At 41.2% G+C, this 27366-nt stretch overlaps 1 protein-coding gene across 1 annotated transcript in view; it reads left to right on the forward strand.

Moving 5' to 3' along the window:
* REL (REL proto-oncogene, NF-kB subunit) overlaps positions 1 to 27366 on the forward strand; it is a 42667-nt gene extending 15301 nt beyond the window's left edge. The window contains exons 2-11 of the mRNA XM_069954139.1: positions 1357 to 1389; positions 1606 to 1742; positions 4796 to 4953; positions 5416 to 5507; positions 17597 to 17737; positions 18392 to 18496; positions 19619 to 19831; positions 21922 to 21975; positions 22248 to 22337; positions 25618 to 27366. Of these exons, the coding sequence (XP_069810240.1) occupies positions 1357 to 1389; positions 1606 to 1742; positions 4796 to 4953; positions 5416 to 5507; positions 17597 to 17737; positions 18392 to 18496; positions 19619 to 19831; positions 21922 to 21975; positions 22248 to 22337; positions 25618 to 26291 (1697 nt within the window). The 3' untranslated portion in view covers positions 26292 to 27366. The remainder of the gene's footprint in view (positions 1 to 1356; positions 1390 to 1605; positions 1743 to 4795; positions 4954 to 5415; positions 5508 to 17596; positions 17738 to 18391; positions 18497 to 19618; positions 19832 to 21921; positions 21976 to 22247; positions 22338 to 25617) is intronic.

A 27366-nucleotide genomic window follows, 5' to 3' on the forward strand; every position in this document is an offset into this window, starting at 1 on the left:
GACTTGGGCTTTCTTTCTTTGAGGGTAAAGACTTGGACATTCTTTCTTCCAGGGTAAAGACTTGGGCTTGCCTTCTTTGAGGTTAAAGACTTGGGCTTTCTTTGAAGGTTAAGACTTGAGCTTTCTTTCTTCAAGGGTAAAGACTTGGGCTTTCTTGGAGGGTAAAGACTTGGGCTTACTTTCTTCAAGTAAAGACTTGGGCTTTCTTCGAGGGTAAAGACTTGGGCTTTCTTTCTTCGAGGTTAAAGACTTGGGCTTTCTTTCTTTAGGGTAAAGACTTGGGCTTTCTTCGAGGGTAAAAACTTGGGCTTTCTTTCTTCAAGGGTAAAGACTTGGGCTGTCTTTGAGGATAAAAACTTGGGCTTTCTTTCTTCGAGGGTAAAGCCTTGAACTTTCTTTCTTCAAGGGTAAAACCTTGGACTTTCTTTCTTTGAGGGTAAAGACTTGGACTTTCTTTAGGGTAAAGACTTGCGCCTAAACCTATATTTTAATACCCTAGCTAAGTCAGTGGTTTGTTGGCACCAAGTTATCCTCTAGTTCTGCCAATATTATAGATAATATTCATATTATGACCTATCTTAGAATTGATAAGAATGGGAAAATACAAATTATATTATATCTGTGCAGATGAAGAATCTTAGCGTTATATTCTCCAACTGGGAATTAATGGGACCAACAGACACTGACCAAACAGTATGGAGTTGGAGCTGGCTTCTTAGTATATGGGGAAAATAGTTATCAATATTATAAATTATTAATATTGAAATTAACCAGGACTGGATATGTAACGTAATGATTCCAAGATACAAGATGATTCCCTGACATTGGCCCGAAGAGCAGATGTATATCTGTCAATATGGCAGACCCCCTATAACCAATCCTATATCTGGAGACTGCCTCTTATTCTGGTTCAGCTCTGTGATATGATTTAGGCCAGGTTCTCACTTCATTTTAGCAGTCCCCTTTTTTCAACCATTTTTGCAAAAAAAAAAAAAACAACAACAGATAGAAGAACGGATACAATTGTGTGCAATCCGTTTTATCCATTTTTCCATTGACTTCCATTATAAAAACAAAGCAATCAAAACACATGCGTTTTTTTAGTGCACACAAAAACAGGGTTAACCACTTTTTTGTCTATGCTAAAGAAAAATGCATCCGTTTTGATCCATTTTTATAATGGAAGTCAATGGAAAAACGGATTGCGCACAATTGCACCCGTTTCTCTATCCATTCCCCATCTTTTCTTTGCAAAAGCAGATTGAAAAAGTTAAATGCAAAAACATCATCATGTTTTAGTAACATATATTGTAATTGAAGCCACATTCTGAATATATCTTCTTTCTACTCCCATAGGTCATCCAATGATGATGCACAACCCACATGTGGGTAAGTATGATGCCATGTACTTATGATGATAATAATAAATGGGAATTCTCTTTCTACTCTATAGACTTTTATTTTGAATCTATATATTTAGATAAATATATTTTTCTATAGTAACATAAGGACAGAGACATTGGTTAGATTCTTGATAAGTAGATTATAGAAAATCATTCCTTACAGTCCATATATTTACTTGCTTGTGATGACTACTTGTTTCAGGTGAACCCTACATAGAAATATTCGAGCAGCCCCGTCAGAGAGGAATGAGATTCCGGTACAAATGTGAAGGGCGATCGGCGGGCAGTATCCTTGGTGAACGCAGTTCAGAAAATAGCCGCACATACCCATCAATCCAGGTATTAAACTAAGGAAAATTTTAAAAGTATAATTGTTTATGGTACTTCAGTAAAGTACATATGAGTATCTTCACCTATGGTATTGGTAAGTTCTATCTATAGTATTAAGTAACCAATACTCAAGGTTTGGCTTTAGCAATGTCAAATTTCTCAAAGCTGTTATCCAACTTTCAAAATGGGCAACCACTTCTCATATTAAGGGCCCATACTTCGTTCCCTTAATTCAGAAGTAGCTATCTAAACCATGCAACCTATTTGGAGATTTGGAAAGGTCATTATATGAGTCCTAAGAGGTCATCTGCCTACTCCTCTACATATCTTCTTAGGACACAGGTAATGGAGTGGAGGGTCTGCTATGTTTAGAACAGTTTTGCAGGATGGCTAAGGGTCTTATTACACGGAGCAATTTTTAACAATTAACAACTAATGATAAACGATCGCAAACGAGATTGTTTATCGTTAACCTGAAATCGTTCACCATATTACACAGAACGATGGTCGTTAGATACGATCGTTATTGTGATTGTTATTACGATCGTTTATTTCTTCTGATCTCAGGAAAACAATGAACAATGTGCTATTACACTGAACGATTAGTAAAAAAATGCGGAACTTGAGTGAACAAACGTGGAATTACAGCGAACGATTAACGATAATTTTAGGTTCAGATCTAAATCAACGACATACGAACGATTTTTCGAGCGTTGCCTGCAATTACACAGAACGATTATTGTTTAAATTTGAACGATATAACGATTTATAGCACGATAATCGTCCCTTGTAATAAGGCCCTAAGGGTCCTTTACACATTACAATATGCAGCCGTGTACAGACGCAAACAAGCGACTATCAGCAAGATCGACCATTGCTTGAACGATTAGAACAATTGCTCTATCTTTCGTGAGTCCATTTAAATACACTGTTGTCAGCCAAGAGATGTGCAACCGATAACAATGAGCCAAGCAAATCAGCTCGTTCTTCGGCCAGTTGCTGGCCCATTTACATGGGTCAATTATCGGGTATGTGCATCCCGAGGAACACTAAATATTGATAATTGGCCCGTGTAAAAGGGTTTTTATTCACAGTGACCAATCCAAAATGTTGGAAAGCAGATGACTCCTTTAGAACTTAGTTACTAACCTGAATAGATTACATTCCTAGCTATGCAACTATTACAGCTTGCCGCTTTGGTCAACAAATTTTGGCCATAATTTAAAAATTTTGGCCGAAATTTACCATTCAGATTTTTCTGTCCAAAAAGTGATGCCCTATGATAAACTGCTTACAAACGGTGTCGATGACAGCTTACTTTAGCAACCCACGAGTCATTTTCTATTTTTAAAAGTGAAGGCGGTGTTAAGGAACCACAGCACACACGCACTCATGGTTATAGATGTGTTTCGGAAATAAATATATACTCTTAAATAGCATTCATACAAAGTGAACAGCACAAATGTTCCACCCCACAGGAAGTCGCCTGTAGGAAGCCAGCCATGCAGAGGAGGGCTATTCGGCAGAATCACTCATTTTGTTTGTATATATGTGTGTACATAACTATGTGCTGTGCTATAGCGGCAGCCTATCGGATCTAATGCATTGCATATATTTAAATCTGTCATCTGTAGTGCTTGCCTGATGACAAGATACTGCAAATGGTCAAAAACCACTGAAAATCTTTAAAGGGAATTTGTCATCAGAAAATGAAATGATCTATTGTTCAAAAATTTCTTAAGAATAGTTTTTTTCCAACTTTCTATTCTACTACCCATATTATAAAAGAATCCTGAAATTTTGCAGTTTTCATTCTAACCACTAAGCCACAAACTAAGCTAACACTACCTGTTCTGTGATGATAATGAGGAGACTAAAGCCCCTATTACACGGGTCGTTAAGAGGAGCAAACGAGCGCTCTCAGCGCTCGTTTGCTCCTCGTTCCCGGCTCGCTGCCGCCGCTATTCAGCGCGGCTACAGCGAGCGGGTGAGTGCGGGAGGGGGCGGTGGGGAGCTGCAGGGGGGGCTGCCCGGGTGATCGCTGATCGTCCGGGCAGCCCATAGGATATAGCAGCGTCTGCTGCCGACGCTCCTATTCAATGGAGCGCCAGCAGCAGATCGCTGCTATATCAGTCGCTTGTTTTTCAACATGTTGAAAAACAAGCGACTGCAACGATCAACCGACATGAACGATGTCGGCTGATCGTTGCACTCTATTCCACGAAACGATTATCGTCCGTAGCGGCCGATATCGGCCGAATACGGACGATAATCGTTCAGTGGAATAGGGCCTTAAGGGTCCATTTACACAGAAAGATTATCTGACAGATTATCTGCCAAAGATTTCAAGCCAAAGACAGGAATGGATTTGAAAAGAGGAAAAATCTCAGGCTTTCCTTTATGGGTTGACCTCTGTTTATAGCAAGTTTCTGGCTTTGGCTTCAAATCTTTGGCAGATATTCTGTCAGAAAATCTTTCTGTGTAAATGGACCCTTATGGAAAGTCATCTGTACAGAATTACAGCCATGGTAACACTAGATAGATCGAGATAGATCTTTGTAGACTTGACCCCCCCCCCCTTTCCCTTTCATGCAGAATGACCCTGGTACAGGTCACAGGGGTCACAGAGCATGCTTAGAAAAATACAAAGAATATAATTTGGAGATATTCATTGTTGCTTGTGTCCATAGGGTTTGCTGTAAAGTATTGAAGTATTTCACTAAATGTTAAAGCAGCTCAAGTAAGATGGCAGTCCCCATAATAATTTATTAAAAAATACAACCAAAAAATAGAAAGAAAAAAAAAGAAAATAAGATGTTTCAGTATCTGGCTCTTTTCATTAAAAAAATCTTGAAGACTTATTTACATTTACATTAAGCTAACTGTGGCCCTGGTCCCGGCATAGCCATTGTGTAGATACTGAATTGCACACTTATGTTAATCCATTACTACCTTATTTTAATTTTTTTGACATGGTGATAAGAGGTGGACACATTTATTTCAATAATAGATTGAGCCCATGGTGCTGAGGTCACTATCATTTGTTCCTCTTTTACTTGCAGCTGCAGAACATGAATTACATGAATTGTAAAGGCAAAGTGAGGGTCACCTTGGTCACAAAGAATGAGCCGTTCAGACCTCACCCCCATGATCTGGTTGGCAAAGACTGCAGAGATGGATATTACGAAACTGAATTTGGTGCTGACCGAAGAGTGTTATGGTAAGTACCGTTGATGCAATAAACCTTCCCGGAAGGATTGCCTCATTTTGATTCCGATTCACATTTTTAAGTAGTATAATAAGGGCCATATGGTACTGTCCAGACAAGGAACATAGGGATCTAATAATGTCCTCATCAATTTATCACAAACACCAGACACATGAACAATAGTGGTATTGTTTCTAGGGGAAAAAACTGACTTTCTAACCTCACAAACCTTATCAGAGATGTTATGCTGTTTTATGCCAGTTACAGTCATGGTTATTCTGTACCTGGGAATTGTGGCATTTATTAGATGTCATAGTAAGACTATAAGCTAATAGGTTGCCCCAAGGAACTATTTAGCCCACTAAGGTGCGGTTGGGGGGGGGGGGGCACAAGGAAGCTTGATCTGTATGTTTTTTGCCCTGCCTAAATGATGATAAGACAATATACTGATACCGACAGTATTTTCTTTTTCAGCTTCCAGAACTTAGGTATTCAATGTGTTCGAAGAAGAGAAGTTAAAGATGCCATTCATTCCAGAATGATTCGGAAAATCAATCCCTTTGCAGGTAGGCATCCTGTTTATTTGTGAATATTGTTGCTGTTAGCTGTGTGGTCAGAACAAAATGGGTTTGCAGAACCTAATGTGTCCGTACCTTAAAGAGGTTGTCCAAAAAAAATGTACTTTTCCTCTATCCTTAGGATAGAGGAAAAGTAAGAGATCGAAGGGGTCAGACCTCTGTACCCCCCGGTGACCTCCATATCTGGCCGCGGCTTTTCTTTTATGAATATACATGCCGTATCTGCGGCTCTCTTCATTCCCACTGAGTCGACAGAAAGAGCAGGGTAAGCCAAAGAGTGATTACTCAGCTCTTTCCGGCAGCTCTATTCATTTCTATGGATCCACTGTAAAGAGCTGAGTAATCACTCTTCCGGGTTACTTAGCTCTCTGGCAGCTCCAAAGGAATGAATAGTGCTGCAGGTCACGTGCCGTACCCGCTGCTCCATTCATAACAGAAAAGCGGGGGCTAGGGAAATGGATAGGGGAAAAAGTAGTTTTTTATTGGACAACTTCTATAACATTATACTCCATTAAATGATCCTCCATTGCCCAGCATATTACACATGTGCCGATTTGTGGCTCTTAAAGGGGTACTTCTTTCAAATCAACTGGTGTCAGAAAGTTATATAGAATTGTAGTTTACTTCTATTTAAAAATCTAAAACCTTCCAGTACTTATCAGCTGATGTATGTCCTATAGGAAGTGGTGTATCATTTCCTATTTGAAAAAGTGCTCTCTGCTGCCACCTCTGTCTGTAACAGGAACTGTGCAGATCAGGAGAAGTTTTCTATGGCGACTTGCTACTGCTCTGTACAGTTCCTGACATGGACAGAGATGTCAGCAAAGAGCACTGTGTCAGACTGGAAAGAATACACCACTTCCTGCAGGACATACAGCAACTGATAAGTACTGAAAGACTGGAGATTTTTAAATAGAAGTAAATGACAAATTCGTACAACTTTCTGAAACCAGTTGTAATAAAAAAAATTTTTTCGAAGTACCCCTTTAAAGAATATATCCAGTTCGGAAATTCATTCCTTTTTCATTGTTTCAGTACATCTAAAATCATAAAACAACTTTGTAAATACCTATGCGTCACTATGGTAACAGACTACAACAAAATTTGTGTAGTCTGATTTGGAAGTCATACTGTAATCTATTTGTCCTTGCTTCTTGGTAATAAACCAACTGTATGTGAAAGAGCTGAATATGAGTGAAACATGCTGCTAAACATGACTCCCAAAGTAGCACACTTTAAAGCCATTTAAGATGCCGACTTCAATGCTAATGTGAAAGATATAACGGCACACACAGGTTTTACTATTCTAAGTATTTGAACATATATCACAAGTATGAGTTCACAAAGGGTTAGAAACCCATGTGACAGCTATGAGCCCCCATTCTGGTTCACCACCAAGTTCATGACTTTGTCCTCTGCCAAATATGTAGGGCAAGTTGCTTGTCTGTTGGCTGTTTTGGCTGCCTAGACAATAGCATAGCAATTGTTCATTGAAAAGATACTTGTTTTGTAGCAACAGGACAGCGTATATTAGTTGCTTAGGAAATGTAGGTGTGCCGCAGTAATTCACAGCATTATGTCTGCTGGGTAATATGCAAATCTAATACTTACCATCTCATTCTCCACAACAATGATATAAGATGCTTACAATGCTGCCAGTAATAATAAGAATACTTTTGTTTTACTTCCTGTTGCTTTTATAGCACCAACAAATTCCATAGCGCTGTACAGTAACACTAATAAACTACAGGAACAAAGGACACCAGAAGCTTTCATGTATTATAAGATCTACAGATAGTAAGACACAATTCAGTGGCCAAAGGCAAACCACCACCACCAGCCTCTATAATACGGTGGACCTGGTGAGGCATTGAAGCTCCTCATGATGGTTTTGTTCTTTCTGTCTGACCAAAGAGAAATGTGGGGTGTACCAGGTTGTATTTTTATCCCAATGTGTTGAAGAATAGGGGGTGCCCTGAAGAATATCAAGGATCTCTAACCTCAATGGTTGCAGTATAACTTCATATATTAGGTGTTGCTTGTCACCCTTGCTCCATTGTAGCTATTATCCCACTTCAATTGTTGTCTTTTTTGTGTTCTTTTCCCCTTGCCATCTAGACCAGCTATAGAGAGTCATTGGACAGTGACTGCCCCCTTGCTTCCCACTGTCATAGACAGCTGTTATATTGCCTGTGGGCCTGCTGCTGTGGGGTTCCCACTTTTCAGGGAGTAGTCAGTGGGCTTATGAAACAGCACTGGGAGGATGTCGGAAATTAGTGGGCCACCCAGTACTACCACTTTGGGCTGTTTTCCTCCCTATATAAATCTCACCTTGCCTATGTAGCTATATCAGCTGGAACCAGAACTAGCAAAAGGAATGGATAGCTACAGCCACCTGACAAGCTGCCATTTTGTCACCACTACAAATATAATGATACCATATGTATATATTAAATGGGTACTCCACTCAAATATAACTTTTCATATGTTGCGGCCCATGGTGAGACTAACAATTCCTTCCATACTTATTATTATCTATTCAGTCTCCTTCTCCCAGTTCTGAGCTGCCACTTTATGCTGAAGACACAAAAAACTGTTTTCAAGCCTTTCTCTCTGTCACCCCCTCCTCCCCCCTCCCTTCTGAGACGGCTGATGTAAACAAATCCCTGACAGGCTTTATCTGAAACTTTGTAACTACTTTGTGATGGCAGTAGGGTTATCCTCAGGTCAAGCTGCTGATGACTCACTGTGATTACCCTCCTGGCATTACAAAGTTGTAGGTAGGGACTTGTTTACAGGAGCCTTCTGGGAAGGGAGGGGAAGGAGACGGAGAGAGCTCACACTGTTTTTTCAGCAAAAAGCAGAAGGATCAGAACTGAGAGAAGGAGATAACGTATGAAATGAATTTGTTAGTCTTACCATGGGCAGCAACATATCCAAAGTTAAGTTTGAGTGGAATACCCCTTTAATAAAAGTAATGATCACTTACGTTGTAATAAAAAATCCCCCACCATGACTCTTCACAGGTAGCACACCTCGCTGCCCAGACTACAGCACCCACAGAATACATGAAAAAAGTTGTACTCCAACCCCCCCCCCCCCACACACACACACACACTAGCACCTACACCCAGACAGTGAGTGGACCAGGCGGCCTTCTTCTAGATAAGTATAGACAGAAAGGTTGGAGCAATGTCTAACCACAATAAAGCACCTGTTCATGAAAAAGATGCCAAATTTATATTTCCTGTTACAAAGTAAGATATTCTAATGACACAATGTATCGCACTGTTCTCTCACCACAGAGGAAGAATCAATCTTTGTGTTATCTTCATGTAAGCGCAGGGAGACACCGCATGATGGGCTGGTTTATACAACTATTACCACTCAATGCCATTCATGTTACCCTTTGCCCATCTTGTTGACTTGTACTATTAATCCATATTATATACTGTTAACAAATTCATGTAGTGTGAAATAGTATCAAAAGGCTAAAAGGAGACATATGTCCATCTGCGTTGGCCTATTACACTGTAGTGTAGATTCAGGGAAGGCAAAATAACCCACGTAGTAGAAACAACTTAAAGTCAAAATGGGCATCACATAGGTACTTTCCTCTTAAAAAATCCTTATTGTGGGTTCATTAAGGCGGAGCTGTGACACTGTTTACACTGCCCCACTCTCTTTGGCCACCACTTTGTCTTCAGGCCGCCCTTGCCCCCTCCAGCTAAAGATGAGCCACTGTCTATCATTCTAGGGGAGGAGGGGTGGCATGAAGACAGATTGGTGGGCAGAGAGAGTGGGATGGGTGCAAGGAGCCTGTAATACAGATACATTTTTCCCATAGACGCGGGATCACACTGCGCAGAGGAAAGTACCTACGGGATGCCCGCTAAGAAGGTAACTGGAAACTGGCAGCATGGGTATATGCATATTCATGCTGTCAGTTCCACTTTAAGGGTATGTTCACGCCTGCCTCAGTGTCTCTATGGGATGGCTTGCACACCTCCGCTCCCACTGGTCTCCGCTCAAAGAATTAACATGTCAATACTTTGAGCAGAGAACCACGGAAGCGGAGGTGCGCACGAGCCCTCCCATACAGACAATGTGTGACACCAAGGCAGGCGGGATCTCCACCACAGAATTCTGCCAATGTTACATAGTGTGAACATACCCTAAAGGGATTCTTAACTGTAAGAGCAGTGAAACTATGTCCTAGAGCATCCAAATGGGTGGGGGGGGGGGGGGATCAGTTGGGCTTCATACTTATGCCTCATAGTAAACTTAATTTATATAGTAACCATTAATTATAATTATTCCAGATAATTGGCTCATGTTAAAGCACCAATGGTCAACGAATGAGACAACACTTGTTTGACCATTTATGCAGGTCTAAATGGGAATATGAAGCCAACAACATAACATTTAAAGGGCTCCAGGAGTCACTTGTACAGCGCTGCCTGCACAATCATTAGGCAGTGTAATGGTTATATTAGATTGGACTATCTTAAAGGACCCTAAGCAAGACCCTTCCTAGCCACAGGCACCCAAACACTAACAAGGTGCATGAGGAAAGTATCCCAAGGGGTCATGCTTTCCTTTTCTTTTCTTTTTTCTTTGCTTTGATCATTTAGGTAGAAGGATAATAAAACATTAGTTCATTCCTCGCCAATTTTATTTCTATTGGACCTGTTTGCCTAGTTACATAGTATGAGATTTACAGACTACTACTGAGAATAGGGTTAGCACTTTTATTAATGGGGATTCCAGGGACCTTTTTTTTTTTTTTAATAAAGAAATACCTTTCCTTTACAAAGAGACAGTCTTATTGTTCTTCTATAAACCACTGTTTATGTCTTACAGGAAGTGAAAGTGAACATTTGTTAGCATACTAAGAATGGCTGGCCTGTCATAAACCACCATAGCAGTAGACATGAAGTGATAACAAGCGACTCCCTTTCTCTGCTGCCACCGAGCCTCTTTTGCAAAAATTGGAGCAAAGAATCAGTCAACAACTTTAATTTATATACCGCACTTGTAGGCTGCCGCTCCATTTTTTGCCTACTCTGTTTTTTAAAGGGGTTATCCAGCGAAAAAAAAATTTCTTTCAAACCAGCTGGTTTCAGAAAGTTATATAGATTTGTAATTTATTTCTATTTAAAAAGCTAAAGTCTTCCAGTACTTATCAGCTGCTGTATGTCCTGCAGAAAGTGGTGTATTCTCTCCAGTCTTACACTGTGCTCTCTGCTGACATCTCTGTCCGAGACAGGAACTGTCCAGAGCAGCAGCAAATCCCCATAGAAAACCTCTTCTGCTCTGGACAGTTCCTGTCTGGGACAGAGATGTCAGCAAAGAGAACTGTGTCAGACAGAAAAAATTTCCTGTAGGACATACAGCAGCTGATAAGTATGGGAAGACTTGACATTTTCAAATGGAAGTAAATTACAAATCTATATAACTTTGAAACCAAGTGATTTGAAAGAAAAAGATTTTTGCTGGACAACCCCTTTTAATAAGGTCCTTCGGATTTCTGGGAGAGCTGGTGGCAAAATATGCCATATCCTAAAATTGGGATTCGGGTCTGTCTGCCGACACCCAACAGCAGGGCCTCCTCTCTTGATACCTACATACAGTGATGTCATGGTCGTCCCTGTACTCATTACAACCCACTATATCCAGTAATATTCAGAAGCTCATAGTTTGTATATAAAAGAATTTTAAAAAATCTATAGCACCGAATAGTTTTGATTTATCAATGTTACTATTAAGATATTATTGCAGTTTAGGAAACTATGGTTAGATTCAGGTTAGACTCGGGTTACAATGGGGTTCATGCCTCCCCCCCCCCCTCAGGAAGGAGTGAACCCCAAAAAGAAACCGATCCTTGTTCTTATCTTGGACAACCCCTTTAATCCAAAACATATTTTATAAGAACCATATTTTTCCTGCTCATGTTAGTGGAGATGTGATATGATGCGGAGTTTAGCGAGGCTAAAATGGCAGCCACCTTCACAATTCTCTTATGACCCTCAGTCAATGGAAATCTGTTTTCTGCAGAAGTACAAACTATTCAATGGGCGCACCTTCTTTTCCCTTTTCAACTTCTAAACTTCCTGATTTACTGTACTTTTTCCATTGGGCTTCCGGCAACTTAGTTGGTGCTTAACCCTTAAGTGGTGTTTCGCCTTCAGTGCATTCATGTTGCTTCTGTTTCTCCAGCTATATATATATGCCACAGCTGCATTAATAGCAATAACGTGACAACAGCAGAAAGTTCATTAGAAGTCACCTGATCCAAGTACTATATGGAGGCTTCTGTTTTTTCTAATCGGTTTTCTAAATAGATTTTTTTTAAATTTCCACGGGCAGTCATCTTGCCTGAGCTGTTTTACCAGCATTAAGAGAGATGCTTTACAGCAAGACCCATGGACATAGACACAATGGTCTGGAGCAGACATTGCTTATTGTATGGGAGAGGTTTCTAGGTATGCTCTGTGACCTGTGCAGAGGACATTCAGTTATTGTAAACAGTTTGAATATTATCTATATGCTTTTCATTGTAATCCTGCCTGTGATGGCAAGAAGAAGGGCAGAACAGGAGGTCGTCGCTTAGTTTTCGGCCTAGTGGTCAGATGATAAGAGATCTTTCAGAAGAAAGTAGCAGTCTAGAGGAAGTTAACTTCACTTACTGGTATGTATTGTTCTAACTATAGGAACAATACTGTACAGCAAACAGTTAATACAGGTTTTATACCCTGAGCAGACTAAGTCTCTATGTGAGCTCTGCTGAGTCAATTATTGAGTAATCTGTGGTTCATTGAAACATACACAGGTCGGCCACAGCATTAAAACTAATAATAGGTAAGGTGACCTACATTGATCTTCTTGTTACAATGGTGCCTGTCAATGGGATAAGATACATTAGGCAGCTCTGGAAGTTGTAAGTGGACTGTAGTCAGGGCAAAATTGTGACAGCTAGATGACTTGGTCAGAATGTCTCCAAGATGGCAGGTCTTGTGGAGTGTTCACAAAATAACCCAAGGAAGTGTCATGGGTGCACAAGGCTCATTGAGGAACATGGGTAGTAAAGGTCTATGCCCATGGAAGAGTTAAAGTAACACAAGGTGTGTATCACAGCCCCACAGCTTATGGGGCCAAGTAGCTACAGGACAGTGTGATCGCCCGTGAAGAGACCTATTTACTGTTAAAAGGACATACAATGGGCATCTGAGCATCAGAACTGGACCATGGATCAATGGAACCATTAAGCCTGGTCTGATCTGAATTTACATCATGTGGACAACCTGATGTGAATACCTGAGGAAGAGCTGGCACTAGGATGTATTATTGTGGTATCAGTGTTTGTTTGCAGTGCTTTCACAAGGCATGGTAAATCGCACAGTCGGGCCACAGGAACGATCACTGCATTGTTTGTGTGGCCATTAGCATTCACTGTTATCAGCTGCACATCATCTGGGAAGATATGCGAGCAATGATAGATTTTACCGCCACACAAAAGATGTGATCAACCAATGAGCAGGCGTTTTCCCACTTCTCGGCTAAACACTGACACTTTTACATGGGCCGATTATCGGACGAATGAGTTTCTAGGAAGGCTCATTGTCGATAATTGCCATGTGTAAAAAGGCCCTAAGATTGTCTGGTGTAAGTTGACACTGTGTAAGAATTAGGCCGTTTTAGTTCATCTGGGCCGTTAGTTGTTAGATAGTTAATTGTTAGTTGTTAGATAGTTGTTAGTTAATTGTTAGTTGTTAGGGTGCATTTACACAGAGAGATTTAGCTGACAGATTATTGAAGCCAAAGCCAAAAATGGATTTGAAAAGAGGATGAATCTCAGTCTTTCCTTTATGACCTATTCTCTGCTTTATAGTCCATTCCTGGCTTTGGCTACAAAAATCTGTCAGATAAATGTGTGTGTGTAAACGCACCATTAGATTGCCAGTGGCTGAAGAAGTAGGATGCAGCCCTGGGAAGTCCTGTCACCCCAGCTGCCGGGTCATGGCACCTTATACTTACACCTTCCACAAAGTCCCAGTCCCGGACCCTGTCCTGCCACTGAGATATCTCCGCCGGAAGCCGTGCGTGTGCTCACCAGAGATGAGTCCGACGCCCATAGGGAATGACTGAAGCAGTCATTATGGGCATCGGACTCATCTCTGGTGAGAGTGCGCGCGGCTTCCGACAGGGATTTCACGGTGGGATGGGACGAGGACCGGGACTTTGTGGAAGGTGTAAGTATAAGGTGCTCCAGCGGGAGGCCGGGCGGCCTTCATCCCGGCAGCTGGGGTGACAGGACTCCCCAGGGCTGCATCCAACTTCTTTAGCCACTGGCAATCAAATGCCACACACTCGGGTTCAGACGGACCTGAGCACAATGAATTGTTCTCAGCTCTAATGGGGAACCTTTACTTCAAGCTGTTGCAAAACTACAATTCCCATCATGCCAGGTCAGCCATAGTGTTGTAGTGGCAACTGTATGGTGAAAGCCCTTTTCCAAATTTTCCACATATATTTTTGGCAGTGTGTTAGTGACTGGCTCGCTCTGAACCCCAACTGCAGGCCAAGCCTATCCACCCCCCTCATGTGCCTGACCTATCATATGCCATGCGGCCTGGCGGATACATCTCCTACATTAACTTGTTACGTTGCATTTATTGACCTTTAATACTGTGAAATTAAATCTGCAATTGGTTTCCTCCCCCTACACGTATTGAGTAGGCTTACTGCCGTACCTTGTTACCAGCGTGGTCATCATGTTCCTCCACCTACTTTTCTTTACCTATATATTTTAACCCTGTCAACATTTTTTTTTCACCACCCCATGAATTTGAAATAGTAAAATTAACCTCAGGCGGCTGACAGCTATGATAGAGGAATATATTGTGGGCTGAATCATCCACCGCTGCCTACACGTTTCATACATTGGTGACATTACCTTTTCTTCTAAACACATGCTACATGCCTAAAGGTATATAACCTATTGAAGGGACATTAGTCAATGGTCTTAACATTAAAACTTGAAATTGTAATTTAAACTAAGAAAATTTCAACAAAATGTGCGACAGAGCAGTACAGTGAAGCAGTCTTAAAGGGCCAGGCCACCTTATGACATGTAGTCCTACTGACAGCTGACTGATTTGTTTCTATGTATTCATGGAGATGCCAGCTACTGGGCAGATCCTGTTCAGAGTTTCTGAATGAAGTTTTAAGAATTGTAATCCACATGCAAAAGAAATATGCTCAGAATCTGAGGGATTTTTTTGCTGTGCATACATGAAATTTGCACACCTGAGCGGCAGGTTCGGATGATCAGTTTAAGGTGTATAGGGACCTTTAGACCCCATTCACGTCATGTTTTGGGACTCAGTATACCTTCAAAAAGATATTCAATCAATGCACCCATAGAACAAGTCTACTGGTGACTGCATTTGGTCTTTTTACTCATTGTGTATGTACAAATTTGTAAATTTCATCTATTGTAAATCTTAAGTCTTCCGGTACTTATCAGCTGCTGTATATCCTGCAATATTTTTTATTAAAGTTTTGTTACATACCAAACAAATAGTAATCCATAATATAATACTAATATTAACATAGGCCATATGATTCTTTGGTAGGAGAACAATAAATGAACTAGACAGTCCCAAACATTGAACTGCAAAGAGTCATAAGAAAGAAAAAAAAATCAGAATACAAAAACATAATGATCCAATAACATTGTACACGTAGGTGAAAATAATTTACTGGGTAAAGTAGGGACTTAAAGGGGTACGCCGCGCCAGGGTTGTATTATCTCAGGTATACTGGGCATAGAGGGGGATTTCCAGTACCTAGTCAATATTAATTTAGCAATCGTAATTTTGCTAAATAAAATGTGATGCATTGGAGGAATTAAATGTATTCCTAATGACAAGAGGACCAAAATTGGAGAGTAAAAGGTATATGGTATGAAAAAACATTATCTAATAATTCAGAAACTTCTCCCCAGTATTTGGCAGGAGAGGTTTTCTATGGGGACTCTCTAATGCCCTCAACAGTTCCTTTTACGGACAGAGAGCGCTGTGTCAAGCTGGAAAAAATACAACACTTCCTGCACGGCATACAGCAGCTGATAAGTACTGAAAGACTTCAGATTTTTATATAGAAGTAATTTACAAATCTGTGTATTTTTCTGACACCAGTTGAATTAAAAAAACTTTAAAGAGCATCTGTTCAGGGATTAAAGGGGTAGTGCGGCGTTTAACATTTATTCACTAAATAACACCCTCCCGAAGATGACGTCGTCGACCCAAGATGGTGGCCGGTGAGTATAATGCACCACACTTCCGGTGTGGGGGGGAACACAAGGAAAGGGGCCATTTACTTAAATAACACACATTACAAAGTTGTATAACTTTGTAATGTGTGTTATTTAGTGAATAAATGTTAAACGCCGCACTACCCCTTTAAAATATGTTTGAAATATTGTCATGTTGTAATCAGGGTTTATGGCCATAACTGATGGCTCCTATGTCGAACCCTATATGGCTCCCAATCCACTCATTGGGATCACTGTTATATACCTCCACATATATATCTTTAAAAAAAACTGAGAAGAGGAAACAGCATAACTTGTCATCGGTTTTCTTAAAACTTAATAAAATACCTCCAGCTATTGAGTGAAAACACAATGTAAGTTTCAAAGCCCATCCAAAGGTAGCAGCAGAAACCTCTCCAAATCTGATACCATGTGGGAGGACCTAAGAGTGTATAAAACCTCAATGGAAAGGTGCTTTTCTTCATTTTACCTTTGAGAAATGCCACCTAGTGCTATTCACACAATTGTCAGAAAGCCTTGTTATTGCCATGAATGACTAAGTATTGATTTCCAGCTGCAGATTTTTCCATTGACATATTGGGGGAGACTTATCAAACATGGTGTAAACTAAAACTGGCTAAGGGTGCCTTCACACCTACCGTATCGCAGCAGAAAATCCGCAGCAGATTTAACTAAATGAATGAACACAGCATTAAATACGCACTGTCAAATCCCCTGCGGATCCGCAGCAGATTTGTAAGTGAGGATTTGATGCTGTGTTCATTGATTTAGTTAAATCTGCTGCGGATCCGCAGCGGATTTTCTGCTGCGATACGGTAGGTGTGAAGGCACCCTTAAACAGATTCCACCTTTCATTTTCCAAAAAGTCTGTGAGGAATGAAAGGTGGAATCTGATTGGTTGCTAGGGGCAACTGAGCCAGTTTCACTTTACACCATGTTTGATAAATCTCCCTCATTGTGCACAATTGGATCTATTAAATCTTAAAGTGAATTTATAAGGGGAATGGAGCATCTTAGTTATGAGGAGAGATTAAAAGAATTACATTTGTTTAGTCTGGAGAAGAGACGTTTAAGGGGAGATATGATTAACTTATTTAAATATATAAATGGCCCCTACAAGAAATATGGGGAAAAGATGTTCCAGGTAAAACCCCCTCAAAGGACAAGGGGGCACTGCCTCCGCCTGGAGAAAAAAAGGTTCAATCTCCGGAGGCGACAAGCCTTCTTTACCATGAGAACTGTGAATCTGTGGAACAGTCTACCACAGGATCTGGTCACAGCAAAAACAGTAGAGGGCTTCAAAACAGGGCTAGACAAGTTCTTAGACCAAAATAATATAAATGCATATGTATAGAACCTATCACCCCTCCCCCTTCCCTGTATCCATCCCCTCCTTGGTTGAACTTGATGGACATGTGTCTTTTTTCAACCGTATTAACTATGTAACTATGTAACTATGAATATTGAATAATATAGGGGTAACAGTATAAAAGAGACTGGGTATCAAAACTATAATATAGACCTACCGCCCTTTACATTTGAACAAGACATGTCCATATCACCACAGGGCAGCCTCAGGCTTTGGGCCTATAAGTAACTTAGTATAGATAGTAATAAATATATATTATGATTTCTTCCCATAGGTCTCCATATTAACTCTTTTTCTATTTGCGTATAATATGTAATGAAGGAAAGTAAAGTTAAGGTAACATTTCCCATTGTTTCTTCTTCGTCACAGTGCGAGACGATCAGCTGCTGACCATCGAGGATTATGACCTAAACGTTGTACGATTGTGCTTCCAAGTTTTTCTTGCTGATGAACACGGGAATTACACCAGAGCTTTACATCCTGTTGTATCCAACCCAATCTATGACAACCGTAAGTTTTCCAGCAAAAGGTGTAACACGATGTGTAAAGTATATAGCTAGCACTAAAAGTATATTGTTAGATTTGCCAGAAGACTGTTAGTAGGCTTATGCCGTCCTATCTAAGGGTAACATAAACTAGTGACAGAGAAGATAAGTAGAATGATGTATCACTTGTATTGTTCTGTGAAGCTGATTTGTACATATCCCCCCGAATAACATGGGCCATAAGTAGTCCCCTCCATTATGTGCATGAGCCCAGTAGTCCTGCATATTCATGAGAAGCAGAAAACACCGCCCACCAGCTTCTGATTGGCAGTTATCTATCTATGCTGTGTATAGGCAGTCAACTGTCAATAAGCAGCTGGAGGGCGGGGTGAGGGGTGTGGTAACAATCCTATTCTCCTGCATATTAGGAGAACGGCTGAACAGAATAATGGAAGTAATACACGATCTGTTCCGCATTTCTGTCACTAGTTTATGCTGCCCTCATTTAAGGCGGCATAAACCAAGGGACAGATTTCCCAAAAATTAAAGAGTAATAATCTGACTTGATTTAGTTCCATAGTCTTCAGTATTTCATAATCCACATTGTTTCACACTTTAAATAATAAAGAATACATTTTATACGTATTACTTTCTTATATAAACTGATTTATTATTCCAGGTGCTCCCAACACTGCAGAACTCCGCATCTGCCGAGTGAATAAGAACTGTGGAAGTGCAGCCGGAGGAGAAGAAATATTTTTGTTATGTGATAAAGTTCAAAAAGGTACAGATATAATGTCTGTCTATCTATCTATCTATCTATCTATCTATCTATCTATCTATCTATCTATCTATCTATCTGCATATCTATCTCCTATCTATCTATCTATCTGCATATCTATCTCCTATCTATCTCCTATCTGTCTGTTTGTCTGTCTATCGATCACATAGATAAATCTGCTATCCATATACCTATCATTCTATCTTTTCTACCTATGTTATCATTTACCGGCTTAGCGTATTTCCCCCGAAAGTGAACCGAAAACCATCAGAAGCCAAATTTGTGTTCTAACCTTTCTTAGTTTAGTTTCTGGTTTTGATGGATGATAACCAATATGACTCCCACTACAACAACCCCCCCCCCCCCCCTCCCGGGATTGTCGCTCAGACCCCTGAATGTTAAAACGTTACTGTCATTTAAATACATTTTTGACATGTCACATTGACTTGTAAAAAGTTAAGATTGTCACTAGTTGTATGTAGGAATATTGGGGGAGCACCCTTTACTCCCCGACAGATCCCCGGCGAAAACCCTGTCAGTGCACACAATGGAGCGAGCGGCTCCAGCCGCACGTTCCATAGTGTGCTGTGGGGAGTTCTGATGCGGGCGCACACGGATGCCGGTACCGGACGGGATGATGTTTTCTGAGACCGGCCGTTCCGTGACCCGGCCGGTCTCATACTACATGTAAACATAGCCTATGACTGTATCCATGTTTTCCAGGTAGCCTTAGGGCTGCATGCAACTTTTGCAGCTACCTGTAATAAAATACTGCACGTTAAGGTTACGATGGACCCGACCGCGCTCAAGATTCACTCATCTCTACTTGTAATCAGTCAGACGCCAAGCACCAAGCCAGGGAGTGAAGCGTGCTACCGTGTGCTTATCCCACCCCACCCCCGCTATAACCAACCCTGACCATTGATAACTTTTGACATGTCTCCCCAACATATGCCTAAAATATACTGTGCTTAAGAAATGGCTGAATAGAAATGTGACAGAAGACAATGGAAAGAGTTACAATTTCTAGTGGAAATGCACCTGTTAGGTGAGATGAAACCAGCACATATATAATACTAATTCTATTTCTAATTTTCTCCTTTTTTTTGTTACTCCTACACATAGATGACATTGAGGTCCGATTTTTCACCAGTACATGGGAAGATAAAGGGCAGTTTGGACAAGCAGATGTGCACCGTCAAGTTGCCATCGTATTTAAGACTCCTCCATTTCCCTTTGATATCACTGAGGTCACAACCGTGAAAATGCAGCTTAAAAGACCGTCGGACCAAGAAGTCAGCGAAGCTATGGACTTTCGATATATTCCTTGTGAAAAAGGTATAATGAAAGGCTGACAACAGTTTTGTTATTCCGATGCTTTTTTTGTAGACAGCAGCGTAGTACAATGGCAGGTCTTGGAGGGAGCTACTATATACTACAGGGGAGATTTATCAAACTGGTGTAAAGTGAAACTGGCTCAGTTGCCCCTAGCAACCAATCAGATTCCACCTTTCATTTTCCAAAGAGTCTGTGAGGAATGAAAAGTGGAATCTGATTGGTTTCTAGGGGCAACTGGGCCAGTTTCACTTTACTCCATGTTTGATAAATCTCCCCCTACTCCCCCTCCCCCTACTCAGCCTTGCCAAAGGGACACTATCACCAGTTTTGATTCATAAAAACTGCTGACAGACCTATTCAGAGGTCCAGGAATGGAACAGAACAATGGTGTCTCCGTCATGCAATTTTGTCAAGAATCTAAGGGCCTTATTACACATTACAATATAATAGGGCTAGCAGTCACGAGCAAACAACAATCAACACCAACCAAGCAAACACCAGTTGGTGCCCATCTCTACGTGGCCTCAAGCTGTGTATTATGACCCTAAAAGTGGCCATACACAATTGTTTGGCCGTCAGTTATCTCTCCCGTCCTCGCTCATACACAGGAACGTTTTCCATGGCCAAGCATTCCTGTGGGAAGGGGCCAGAGCCAAAAAGCTCTGACTGTGGCTTATCTTTCCCAGAACAAAGGGGTTGGGCAGTGATTTTCTTTCACCATCATCCATTGTCTGTGGACGGTTGGGAGAGTCCCATACACCTTAAGAAACCGGCCATTCTGTGACCCGGCCGGTCTCTGAAAAGATCATCCCGGATGATCTTTAGCGCCGATTAGTTCTGATACGGGCGCATCCATGTGTGCCTGCATCAGAACTCCCCACAGTACACTATGGAGCGTGCGGCCAGAGCCGCTCGCTCCATAGTGTGCACTGGCAGGGTTTTCTGTGGCCGCTATTCAATAAATAACGGCCGCAGAAAACTGACATATTCGTTTTCTATGGCGCCGCTAGGGATCCTGGCCGGAGTGTATACTATGTTTATACACTCTGGCCAGAATTCCCTCAGAAGGCAGCACTACGTAAGTTCCGTGGGAATCATGGCCGTTGTTACAACGGCCGTGATTCCCACAGAACTTATGTTGTGTGAACATAGCCTATACTGACAAGAGTATGAGGTGTATGGGGTCCTCAAAGGGGTACTCCAGCGAAAAATGTTTTCTTTCTAATCAAATGGTGTCAGAAAGTGCCAGAAATGTAAAAAAAATCTCCAGTCTTCCAGTACTTATCAGCTGCTGTATGTCCTGCTGGAAGTGGTGTATTCTTTCCAGTCTGACACAGTGCTCTCTGCTGCCACCTCTGTCCAGAGAAGTGGCAAATCCCTATAGAAAACCTCTCCTGCTCTCCAGACTGGAAAGAATACACCACTTCCTGCAGGACATACAGCAGCTGATACTGGAAGACTTGAGATTTTTTTTTTAAAAAGAAGTAAATTACAAATCTCTGATATTTTCTGGCGCATGTTGATTTGAAAGATTTTTTTTTGTTGGAGTACCCCTTTAAGACTTTAAGAATTAGCGAATAAGGGAGTGGCCTATTAATCCAAGGGTGCGAAGGGTGGAATATACAGTATATTAAACCTTTTTGTCCTGGACTGCAAAACTCAGCACAGTAATGCTTGAGCTTCCTCCTCTTTCCCATGAAGCCACCATTCTCCTTTGTATGCCATTGTAACTATAAGGAAAACCATTCATCTTCTCGCAAAATGAGTTTTTAGGCATTTAAAGGTTTATAAATGGCAGATGACATAAGGCTGTGTACAAAAGTGTGTGGGGAAGAGGGAAAAAGGTAACAATTGAAGTAAATTATTAGGCTATGTTCCAAAGACGGGAATATAGAAGGGAAAGGCGGCCATCTTGTTATAATCAGGGCTGCGAATAATGATCATAATCAATAATAGCGTCCCTCTATGTTACGAGACGGCCGCCTTACCCTGCTATGTTCCTGTTGTGGGAACATAGCCTTATTCTGCATAAGTTGTACCTATGTATATATTTATTGTTCTTTTATTATGTCTTTTTGAACCCTATCTAGACCAATATGCTAGGAAGATGAAAAAGAATGAGGGCATGTTGTTAAAATTTTATGGTGAGTAACAACTTATATTTGGAAAATAATTCTTTTTTGTGGGCAATATTGTACCCCTTACGTGATTCCCCCATAGTCATTTACCATTATGACCATAAAGCAGGTACGATGAGTGTGCCAAATTCCCAGTGATAGTTAACACAGATGTAATGCTTTGGATCTTGGAGAATAATTTGTATGGTCACCTACAGTAGATAACAACAGAGGTGTCTTGCCTCACATTAAGAAAGAGATACCCACAGTATTATTAACAAGTCATATGTATTTAATAGATTCCCTTCAAGGCCATCGAGTGGAAAAAACAACCAAGCCATTGCCAGCGATGCAACCGATACATCCCATAGATCGACCCATAAAGGAAGGTAATGATATAGACATTTTATATTTAACCCTTTAAGGACGGGGCCCATTTTCGTTTTTACGTTTTCGGTTTTTCCTCCTTGTGTTTAAAAGGTCATAGCACTTGCATTTTTCCACCTAGAAACCCACATGACCCCTTATTTTTTGCGTCACTAATTGTACTTTGCAATTACAGGCTGAATTTTTGCATAAAGTACACTGCGAAACCAGAAAAAAATTCAAAGTGTGGTGAAATTGAAAAAAAAAAAACGCATTTCTTTTATTTGGGGGAAATGTGTTTTTACGCCATTCGCCCTGGGGTAAAACTGACTTGTTATGCATGTTCCTCAAGTCGTTACGATTAAAACGATATATAACATGTATAACTTATATTGTATCTGATGGCCTGTAAAAAATTCAAACCGTTGTTAACCAATATACGTTCCTTAAAATCGCTCCATTCCCAGGCTTATAGCGCTTTTATCCTTTGGTCTATGGGGCTGTGCGAGGTGTCATTTTTTGCACCATGATGTGATCTTTCTATCGGTACCTTGATTACGCATATACGTCTTTTTGATCGCTTTATATTACATTTTTTCTGGATTTGATGCGACCAAAAATGCGCAATTTTGCACTTTGGGATTTTTTTGCGCTGACGCCGTTTACCGTGCGAGATCAGGAATGTGATTAATTAATAGTTCGGGCGATTACGCACGCGGCGATAGGAAACATGTTTATTTATTTATTTATTTGTTTACTTTTATTTAAAACCTGGGAAAAGGGGGGTGATTCAGACTTTTATTAGGGGAGGGGGCTTTTTACTATTAACAACACTTTATTTATTTTATTTACACATATACTAGAAGCCCCCCTGGGGGACTTCTAGTATATACACTTGGATCTCTCATTGAGATCTCTGCAGCATAGATATGCTGCAGAGATCCATGAGATCGGCACTCGTTTGCTTTCGGCTGCTGCAGCCGAAAACGAACGAGTGCCGAGCCGAGGACGGCGCCATCTTGGACGCGTCCCCGGCCGACATCAGTAACGGAGATCGCTCCTCTGGGACAAGGTCCCGGAGGAGCGATCTCCCCCACTAGACCCCAGGGAAACGTTGCCTCCGGTAATCGGAGGCAGCTGTCAACTTTGACAGCTGCCTCCGATTAGCTAATTAGCGGGCACGGCGATCAGACCGTGCCCGCTAATAGCAGCGGTCCCGGGCTACTCGCGGCACCCGGGATCGCGGCACTTCAAAGCGGGGCCGCCGCGCGGCCCCGCTTTGAAGTGCAAGTGAGGACATATGACGTACGCATACGTCCTATGTCCTTAAGAGGTTAAAGAGTCACTGTCGTATTTTTTTTTTTTTGCAGAAATCAATAGTCCAGGCGATTTTAAGAAACTTTGTAATTGGGTTTATTAGCCAAATCTGCCATTATCTGCATGTAAAAAGCCTTTTCCCAGGTCCCCCCCTCCTTCCTCTTTTTCATCCACTCTGAAAAATCTGAAAATTGTGACTTGTTGCAGGAGACGTCCCCTGTCTGCTCTAGGGAGAGGGGAGGGGGGAGGAGGAAGGAGGGAGTTAGCCGGCAGCAGAAAGCAGATAACAGAGGATTACAGGCACGGAGCTGGGTGACAGCTGTAATCCGAGCTCAGACTGGTCACTGGTGACTGTCACAGGAGATATCCCGTGAGGGATTTGTAGATTAACTCTTTGTTGTCCTGTTTTGGTCTTTTCTTTAGCTCTCTCCATAGGAGAACAATGAAGACAGGGGGGAGAGCTTCAAACTGCTTTTTCATGATAAAAATGCATTTTTCGGATAATAAACCCAATTACAAAGTTTCTTAAAATCGCCTGGACTATTGATTTCTGCAAAAAAAAATTTCACGACAGTGACACTTTAAACAATATCTACTGTATATATGGGGTTGGGTGCTTATGGGTATAATTCATTTTACTGAAATTTATTATGAATCAGCCATAGATGAGCACTAAAGATGAGCACAACTCGCGCATGCTTGGGTCTGCCAGAACCTCAACGTGCGTCATTTGGTTACCAGTTGCTTCAGAAGTTGGATGCAGAACTTAGGCTGCCTGGAAAATATTGATGTAGCCATAGGTTGTATCTATGTTTTCCAGGACTCCCTAGGACTGCATCCAACTTCATTCACTGGTAATTAAATGCTGCATGGCCAGGTTTGGACGGACCTAAGCATGCACGAGTTGTGCTCATTTCTAATGAGCACAACCAATGGGTGCAGCCTAGAAACTTCACACCCTAACTGATTGGTAGAGTTAGAAAAAAATGCTATTTAAGCAAGTTCTCCAGGACTATGTATGTGACCAAGATAGACTCATCAAAGGAGAAGTCCAGCGAAAATTTTTATTACAGTATTGTATTAGCAACCCTCCCCCCCCCCACCCCAAAGGTATACAAATCACCAATATACACTTATTACGGGAAATGCTTATAAAGTGCATGCTTCCCTGCAATTAATACTGCATCAAGACTTCACTTCCTGGATAACATGGTAATGTTACTTCCTGGATAACATGGTAATGTCACTTCCTGGATAACATGGTGATGTCACGCCCGGACTTCCAGAGCTATGCGGGCTTTGACTGCTGGAGAGGATGATGACAGGGGGACACTGAGGGACACAGGGCACTGGAGGGACACTGAGCATCCCTCTGCCATCATCCTCTCCAGCAGCCACAGCCCGCACAGCTCTGGAAGTCCGGGCATGACATCACCATGTTATCCAGGAAGTGACATCACCATGTTATCCAGGAAGTGACATCACCATGTTATCCAGGAAGTGACATCACCATGTTATCCAGGAAGTGACATCACCGTGTTGTCCAGGAAGTGAAGCCTTGATGCAGTAGTAAGTGCAGGAAAAAAAGCACTTTATAAGCATTTCGTGTAATAAGTGTATATTGGTAATTTGTGGTTTCTACTGATTGATCAACAACCCCCTTAGAGTTGTCCCTAGTCGTGGTGTACTGAAGGCATAGATCTTAGCAAACTTAGATATCAGGTTCATAGAATACAAATCAGTATAAATCCTTAGGTGTAGGTAACTCAGTTAAGTGCCAGAACAATAACGTAACCCTATACTTCCCAAAACATTAGAAACGGGAAGGGACTGGGTGATTTTCTTTGTCTAGATAAAAGCCTCTCCTACATGGTGACACAGGGGACACAGCCACTGCACATACTTTATCATGCTATAGAGCTATTACCTAAGACAGTGAGCTAGAAAAATGACTTAATACATTGTATTGTCTTTTCCTCTTTACAGAACCAGGTATGATTGAGACATGTACTCAGCCACCTACAAATGGAATAGATACTAGGACAAGGCCCGGCATGCCACTTTTCCAATTTAACAAACAACCATTGCCGGCAGCTGGAAACCTATTCCCAACACAAAGTACTCAGAATTTTTTGTGGCCGAATCAAAGCTTGTTGTCCAATCCAACTACTAACCAAGATTTCAGTTTCAATCCAAGGACCACACCAACACCAAGCGTATCGGCACCAAAAGATTATCAGAGAAGGAAAGCGTCAGAGACTCATGCTAACCCCTTGGCTATGGAGAATATATACTCATCACCCCCTGATCCCTCTTTGCAAAAGCCCACGTATCTTACTGAGAAAACCCAGACTAGTGCGTATCTGTCTAGTGTCTCGCAGCCCATATACTCCAATATATCTACTGGTGGCATGTATAGCTCAATATATACCCAAAACATATATGAAACGGATTCCAGTGAGATGATGATGAATACAATGAATGATCCTCCTGAAGGCGGCTTTTATAGTCCTCAGTTCCATCACACGCAACCAGACAGCAACATGGCAAACCAGACATGCAGCGATCTATTAGAAAACCAGGGGGACTATATTATGAGTGTGGATTCAGAATTCGAGAGCTTCTTGGAGAAAATATCAAACAGTATCGCCAACCAGTAGCACGCTTAGGTATTGGTGTTGAATCCCCAATGAAGTTAGATTGACAGACCTCAGGATCAATAACTCTGCTGTAATCTGGAGCCAACTGTGGTGTCACCTCTTCTCGTTTGTTGACCAGGAACGGCCTTCTTTCACGAATGTTCTTTTCTATCCATGTGCTCCGATAAGGCTGTAGGAGTTATTGTCAGTAATTTCTTCCTCTTCCAACCTGTATGGTGGGTGATACTGGTGTCGCTCTATATAATAAGGGGAGGGCTGTCCAGGTCAGGCCTCCACAATCCTTCGAGAGAACCTGCTCAATCAAATCCTTCCTGTAGTTTGCATAACTGTATTCTATTTTTTATACACATCATCTACTTCTATTATGGCACCATTTTGTTTTAATTTGTACAGATATTTTAGTCATCATAGATACCTATGTTTTATGACTACTGGAGTATGGTTCAAGGAAAGTGGTATCTGGAGAGGCTTCTAAAAGACCAGTGGGCCGGATCACTAGGCCATTGAGCACAGCCGAGGGGAATCACATGATACTGTAAATCTCTTTTCATCTCAGAATCTTAAGTCAAGGATCCACAGTGATCAGTTTGGGGACAATTAAGTGGGTGCATCTTCTCCTAATAATGCATCTCTGATATGGAGAAAAAAATTAAATTTTGAAGGTTTTTTGGGCAACATTGATTGATGATTTATACTCAAGACAGGCCATTGATAGTTGATTGGAGGGTGCTGACACCCACCACCCTAGCACCAGGCCGTCAATCAATTCTGCCCCCCCAAATCCCTTTAAACAGTAATATTGTAGTGTACATGTTCTTGGGTAGGGAAGTGTTTAGATATAGAGTTATGACAGTGCTCTTTATAAATTGTTTTGTTTTCCTTTATTATATAAATGTTGCTTTTGGTGTGATTTTTTTATTTTTTTATGTTGATGACTAGCACAATATTTGCTACTATGCAGATATTTATGGATATAATGATGACTGTGTCATTGTAACTGGGTCTCGGCTAAATCAGCTAATTTACTTGGGAACAACTTTCTATTAAAAAAAATAAAGTAAAGACTGTTATATCA

Source organism: Dendropsophus ebraccatus, chromosome 15 (genome assembly GCF_027789765.1).
Source record: "Dendropsophus ebraccatus isolate aDenEbr1 chromosome 15, aDenEbr1.pat, whole genome shotgun sequence".
NCBI classification, from domain to species: Eukaryota; Metazoa; Chordata; class Amphibia; order Anura; family Hylidae; genus Dendropsophus; species Dendropsophus ebraccatus.